Source organism: Tamandua tetradactyla, chromosome X (assembly GCF_023851605.1).
Source record: "Tamandua tetradactyla isolate mTamTet1 chromosome X, mTamTet1.pri, whole genome shotgun sequence".
In the NCBI taxonomy this organism is placed as follows: Eukaryota; Metazoa; Chordata; class Mammalia; order Pilosa; family Myrmecophagidae; genus Tamandua; species Tamandua tetradactyla.
In genome coordinates this window covers 124617279-124624338 of record NC_135353.1, presented here as the reverse complement: position 1 = coordinate 124624338, position 7060 = coordinate 124617279, and the positions used below count along the sequence as shown (strand labels likewise).

The following is a 7060-nucleotide window of genomic DNA, read 5'->3' as shown; positions in this document are numbered from 1 at the left end:
CCACAATTTTCATCTCACTATTTATATTCTCTTTGTATTCATCTATCATTTTCCTCATTTCATTTAGTTCTTTTGTCCATGTTTTCCTTTTGCTCTTTGAGCATATTTAAAAGCTTTTTTGAAAATGTCTGTCTGGTATGTCAGTCCTGGTGCTTTAATCTTTTTCTTTGCCTGGGCCACTGCACCCTATATCTTTGTTTATCTTGTAACTTTTTCTTAGAAACCTGGACATTTTGATATTTTAATATGTTATCGCTGGAATTTAGACTCAGAGATAACTTTTTGTTAAGCTTGTATCCAGCTAGTTTTATGACACAACTTTTTAAAATTCCAGGACCTAACAAATCAAAACAAAAAAAGGAAAAGGAAATAATATCTCTCTCAGTCTTTGCAGATGATTGGTCTGTGTGTGTGTTCTCCTTCACAGCTTAGCCATACAACGATTTTGGAGAACAGCTCCATGTCAAAATGTAAGGGCCTCCCTGATCCTTTCTGCTCATGGGCCTTAGGCATGCATGTGTGGCCCTAAGAATCATCCCCACCAACTCCCATTTACACAGATATGAATGTTTCCTCTTCCCTAGGACACAGTTTCCTCATGATTCTGGGCTCTGCACTACAGATCCTACAGCTAGAAATCCCTTGTCCCAGGAAGCATGACCTGACTGCTGTCCTACAGTGTTTTATAGGAGAGCTGTGAGACCCCCACCACAACCCACGCATGATAAATTCTGGAATGGTAAATTAGGCCAGACAAATTTACTTCTTCCGGTGTGCCTATGGGTTATTCTGCTCCCTCTGGGGCTAGGACCAGGGATCCACAATGGAAGCATGGGCCAGCTCCATGCCAAGCCAATGAAGAGTAGGGGATGTGCTAGGCAGGGTGCCATGAAATCCTACTGCTCCTAAGTAACCTTTTTTGCATTCAGCATTCTCCCTATTATTGCAGTCCTTTTAGTGCTCTCTGGAGCTTTGAAAAAGATGTTTCTGCCAGTTGTTGCTAGTTGTTCAAAGCTTATTGGAAAAGCAGGAGGTCTCAATGAGCAATCGAAGTTTCTACCTTAAGAAAAATAACAAGTGCTGTCAAGAAGGCAGAACAAATGGAACTCTCATACGTTGAGCTTTAAGGGTAAGATCACACTGGAAAACAAGTTTCCAGAGTTGTGTTAAAATTTCTCTTTTGGTATTTTCTAGATCATTTCGTCTTTCTTCAACATTTGTCACACATACTTTGTAGAGTTCATTTGCTTTTTCTACTTTTTGAAGGGCCTCCTCTTCCAGCCTTCGCTTTTTCCTTGCTTGTTAAGATTTTTTACTACTCCTCCACTTGAAAATAGATGCTCCTCTTCTGCACGAAACATGGAAGATTTTGCTTTTTCGTACTCATCTTGACGTTGCATACATAACAATTTTGCCTTTTTAAGAGCAGTTTCTGTTTCAAGCATCTTGCTTTGCTCCTGTTTCCAAAGTTCTTTTATTTCTTTCCTTTGTTTTTCCATTTCATTTTTCCTTCCAAGTAAAGGCTGCACAAATTTGTTGGCTTGGAGAGCAGCAATTGTTTGTTGTAAAAGATGACTGCTCTCTATACCACTAAGAAGAGCGTTGGTAAATAGAGTCTGCAGCGACATAAACTCCTGTAGTCCAATGTTAGCTCTGGTTGCCTCTGCCAACTTTACAATATTTCGAGTGGACTCCAACTCCAAAGTAAGCTTTTTCTCAACCCACAAAACTATGTTCTTGGTATATTTTGACCAGGTTTTGGCATATGACAAAGCCAATTCTACACAGCCAGTGTTGTTTAATAGCACATTGTCTAGTTCTATGGGAGAAAAATTTCCTTTTTCATTGGATGAGTCCACTGATTCCACTGAAATGTTTTCAAAAGACTTACAACATGGAAGAAAATAAATGTAAGATTAGAGCAGAAAATAACAAATCTTTACTTTAGAAGTCTCTTCTCCCCCAACCTCAGTCTGATTTTAAAAATCTTCATCAATTCCTTTAGCCAGTTCTTGGTTTTTCAGAAAAGGTTGCTCAGTTCATTTTATTCAATGGTGGTGTTTCCCTGAATTTCAAAATGCCTTATTTTCCCCACACACAGGCAGTCGCAACAATGAATTACTGCCTACATCTCCCATAAGGAAGTTGGTAAGGATGTTCCCAAATGTAAACGCCAATGTCTCAATAGAAGAAAACACTTCTTGGAAGAGTTCGTTTTTGTTCTCTTCATTAACTTCTGTGAAATTCACAGCTTTCACTTTAGCAGCAAGCATTTCGGCAGCATTTTGAAGGTCAACAGAATTGAGGTTCCGATGTTTGTTCATTATAGACTTTAAAACTTGGAGAAGTTCATCCAGACGTATAGGAATGAGTTCTTTAAAACATTCGCAGCGCTCCATCCGTGTCCCGGGCGCCACAGCCCGCCGAATGCAAACGGTTGTCGCCGCCTCTGAAGGCTAAAACTCGCCGACCCCATCCCCGAAAACCCAAGGACGACCAGACAAGCCGCCGCCGACGTCGCAGCAGCAACTGCCATGACCGCACCAGCTGCATCCCGCCCCCTCGTCTATCTTCTTAAGGTTGTTGACAGCTATTGTTGTTACCTATGTGGTGGAAACAGTATGTAATAATGATGTGCTACTGTATATTTCTTCCCAACCTGCATTCAGTGTTGTCGCCTTGGAGCTCAAAATCGGCCATGGTGGTAGTAGTTATACCATAGAAACCAGTGAATGCTACAAATAAGTTTTCTGTTTCAGTGAGCCAGTTGTTAAATACTTATCAGCCCACCACTGCTCATACAGCACAATAGGCTAGAATTCTAGATCTGAGGAAGAATTAAAAATGAGATATAAAATATTTCATCAAACAAATTAATAATATGTCTTTGAGAATGTTTTGCAAAAGGAAATGGGGGAAGATAGATAATATTCCGGATGAATTAGTCAAGCCTCACGATCACATAGTGTCCCAATAATCAAAACACCATCTCTGACAGAGTATGCCAGGAGTTGTTTTACAAAAGTTGTATATGGCATGGCCTTTCTTCAGAAGCACGGGTTTCTGTGTTATGATTCTCTGATTAAGGATTACTATAAACCGCACAATTTTTTCCACTACTGATACCTCTAATATCGTAAGTCCTGCCCTGTATGGCCCAAACAGCAGGATTGCTAACACCAAAGCCTGGACCTGCTGTGGAGCTTTTTCTTGCTCTGAACTGTACTGAAAGCTGGGCAACTTTAGTGTCCCCCATATATGGGTCAGAGTGCACTATTCCAAGGTGCCTCAAGAACCTAAAAAGACCTGTGGGGTGCTGTGTTCCTTCTTTGCAGTGGGAGGTACAAGATGCAATAAGTTTTCCATTATTATGGAGAGGATGTCCATAATAAAGAAACCTGTAAACCTATAGTCCTAAAATTTTTGTTTATGTGGTGGTTCTTTGAATTTCTGTAGGTTTTAACTCCTACTCTCTGGAGCACATGTGTCTTACCATTAGAAATGTGCTAAGATACTTCTTCCTTAACCAGCTGGATTGGTATGATGTCATCAGTAGAGTGGATCATTATGATGTTCTGTGGGGTGTGTAACTGATCTAGGTTTCAGCACTATTTTTTTAACAGAGGACAGGAGAATTAATGTAGCCTTGGGGGAAGACTACAAATTTATTCTGTTGTATGATCCCAGGTATTGTAGTTTGCTAGCTGCCAGAAAGCAATATACCAGAAATGGAATGGATTTTAAAAGGGGGAGTTTAATAAATTACTACTTTACAGTTCTAAGGCCGAGAAAATGTCCCAATTAAAACAAGTCTATAGAAATGTCCAATCGAAGGCATCCAGACAAAGATACCTTGGTTCAAGAAGGCCAATGAAGTTCAGGGTTTCTCTTGCAAGTGAAAAGGCACATGGTGATCATAGTTAGGGCTTCTCTCTCAGCTGGAAGGGCACAGGGTGAACACAGCATCATTCGCTAGCTTTCTTTCCTGGTTTCCTGTTTCATGAAGCTCCCCGGGAGGCGTTTTCCTTCTTCATCTCCAAAGGTCGCTGGCTGGTGGACTCTGCTTTTTGTGGCTATGTCATTCTGCTCTTTTCTCTCTGAATTGCTTCATTCTCCAAATGTTTCCTCTTTTATAGGACTCCAGAAACTTATTAAGACCCACCCACAGGGGTGGAGGTATGTCATCACCTAATCCAGTTTAACAACCTCTTGATTAAATCACATCTCCAGGGAGATGATCTGATCGCAGTTTCAAACATACAGTATTGAATAGGGATTATTCTACCTTTATGAAATGGGATTTTGATTAAAACATGGCTTTTCTAGGTTACATACATCCTTTCAAACCAGCACACCAGGGAAAACAAATGGTTTCAAATTCTTTTTTCTGATAAAGAGGGAAAAAGAATGCGCTCTCCAGATCAACAATCACATACCATATTCACAAAAGCATGTATATTGGACCTAGCAAAGATACTGCATCTGGCACAGTACCTGAAATTGGGGCTACAACTTGGTTGTGTTTGCAGCAGTCTACATTTATCTTCAAGGACGTGTCCAGTTTTTAAAAGGACCAGACTTGGTTATTTCATTGGAGAATATAATGGGGACCTCCCACCTTGCATCCTGTAGGTTTATAAAAGTGGCATTAATTCCTGCCATTTCCCCCAAGATGAGATATTGTTTTTGATTTACAATTTTTTGTTTTTTTTTTTGGGGGGGGTGATTATAGAGGTTTCTACTTGCCCTTTCCCAGTATTGTAGTTCTCACTCTTGTGGTTGTGCCAACTACCACAACCATTTCAATTACACATTTGGGGCCAAGGAAATGACCACCGGATTGGTCTGCAGACCCAGTGGTGCTTCACGATCCAGACCTGTACCATGACTTTATTACCTGGCCCTCATTTGACCCCATTCTAATATGAGGTTTATTAGGGTGCCTCAGGTTTTCAAGTGTCAGTTTCAATTTGGATCCTGTGCCCAACAGTTCTCAAAGTGTTTGGATATTGCACTTTCTTTGGTATGCCCGAGTAAATGACTGTAGGTTCCTCTAGGGATGGACTGGGGGAATCCTTACCTGTACACTTACCATAGGGTTGTGTTCTAGTTTGCTAGCTGCCGGAATGCAACACACCAGAGACGGATTGGCTTTTAATAAAAGGGGATTTATTTTGTTGGTTCTTCAGAGGAAAGGCAGCTAACTTTCCACTGAGGTTCTTTCTTACGTGGAAGGCACAGGATGGTCTCTGCTGGTCTTCTCTCCAGGCCCCTGGGTTCCAACAACTTTCCCCGGGGTGACTTCTCTCTGCATCTCCAAAGGCCTGGGCTGAGCTGCAAGTGCTGAGATGAGGAATGCCGAGCTGCTTAGGCTGTGCTACATTGCGCTCTCTCATTTAAGCACCAGCCAATTAAGTCAAATGTCCTTCATTGCAGCAGACACTCCTCCTAGCCAGCTGCAGATGTAATTAGCAACAGATGAGGTTCCCATACCATTGGCTTATGTCCTCAGCAACAAGACTAGGTATGCTCAGCTGGCCAAGTTGACAACTGAATCTAACTAACACAGGTTGCAAGGTCCTCCTAGTGACTAACCTCTGCTTCAATCAGTTGGTTTTGGTTCTGAAAACTAAGGCCTGGGAACTGGGTAGGAAATAGGAACTTTTATTGTGATGGCTGTGCTAAGCTATCTGATTATTCATCCTTGATTTCACTTACTTAATTTTATGGATTGAATAACTGCTTTTTCTTTTGTCCCTAGAAATGCCATGTTTTGTTAACCATCTCCATAACTCTTTGAAGGTCAGGGCCCTTTGGCTCTTGTTCCAAACCTGGTTTTCATTACTATAATATATTAAGTTGGCTTCTTATGTTTATAGCACCTCCATTGGCTTCTAATGTTTCAGGGCCCTACCATCCCCATTTCTATCAGTGAGGCCATTTTTGCAAGAGAATACCAAACCATCACCACTAGCCAATAGAATACAATCATCATAAAGCTTTTTTGTGATGTTGATTCCTCTCACCATCACATTTCCAATTGCTTTGGTAAATGGTGTATCCTCCAGTTGATTTTCCAGTCTTTTATAGTATATTCACTCCTAGCATTCCCACTTTTCTGAACATTCCCTATCTGCCACAGTAATTCTACCTAAACTTAGTGTGGACCATTATTTTTCCATGTTTGCAACGGGAGCCATCCTAGAGGCTCTCCCAGCATTCCTTGCCAAGGATTTAAATCCTGTTTCTTATAAGAGTGTTCATGAATCAAAAAATTCTCCCTTAATGTTATTGTCCCCTCCTTAGTCAAGCAGCCTCAGACTCCCCACACATACTGCCCCAATTACTGCCAGTGCGCATTGTTTGGGAGTTACAGGTTCTTTGAGGTAGAGCCCCTTTCTTCTCTTTGCAGGCCAGAATTTCCCTGGCCAGGCTATGTATGATGTATCATAACTGTCATTTTTGGTCTACTGACCAGGAGAGTGATGGGGACAGATCTTGAGTGGGGTATTCATGTTGTCTTGTGCTGAAGAAGTGCTTGCATCACCTCCAAACAAGTGGAGAAGGCTATCTTTTATAAGGAGAGGGACCACAGGGTTCAGAAGAATCTGGGAATTTAACATTTTGAGCCTATCAACCCAGCTTTCTCTATTCCCTGTGTCAGGGTCCTATTCTTTCCCATCGAAGATTATGAACTTTTCATAGCAAATCTGATTGGTTGGAAATTTTATCTTCTTCAGGGCTTTGCTACTCTTAAAATTAAATCCAGGGCCTGGTATTCAGTTTTCTCTGCCCTCTGTTTGGAGAAGAAAGTGTCTTTATAAGTATAATGCGCCCTTTGGCTTTCACAATTAGCTGTCAATTAATCTCTCAAACTTTTATTATCTTTTCTCAGTTCTAGCACCAACTGTTGTAGGTTGATTACTCTAGGAAGATAACTCTGAGACTAGTGTTTACAGTGCCAGAGGGTTATTAGGGACTGTTTTGTGGAGGAAATAAAAAAGAAGGAAGCAAGACCGGGAAGAAAGAGAAGTTGAACTGTCTTATAGCATTAATGGAG

General features: G+C 41.1%; 1 protein-coding gene across 1 annotated transcript; it reads right to left on the bottom strand.

Annotated features, from left to right (window-relative positions):
• Positions 1–1039: 1039 nt before the first annotated feature.
• Positions 1040–2518, bottom strand: LOC143670411 (rho GTPase-activating protein 29-like). Its single transcript, XM_077145192.1, is given in 3 exon segments — positions 1040–1295; positions 1298–1886; positions 2082–2518. Coding segments are annotated over 3 exon segments (1119 nt in total). The 5' UTR covers positions 2400–2518; the 3' UTR covers positions 1040–1083.
• Between the last annotated feature and the right edge of the window lie 4542 nt (positions 2519–7060).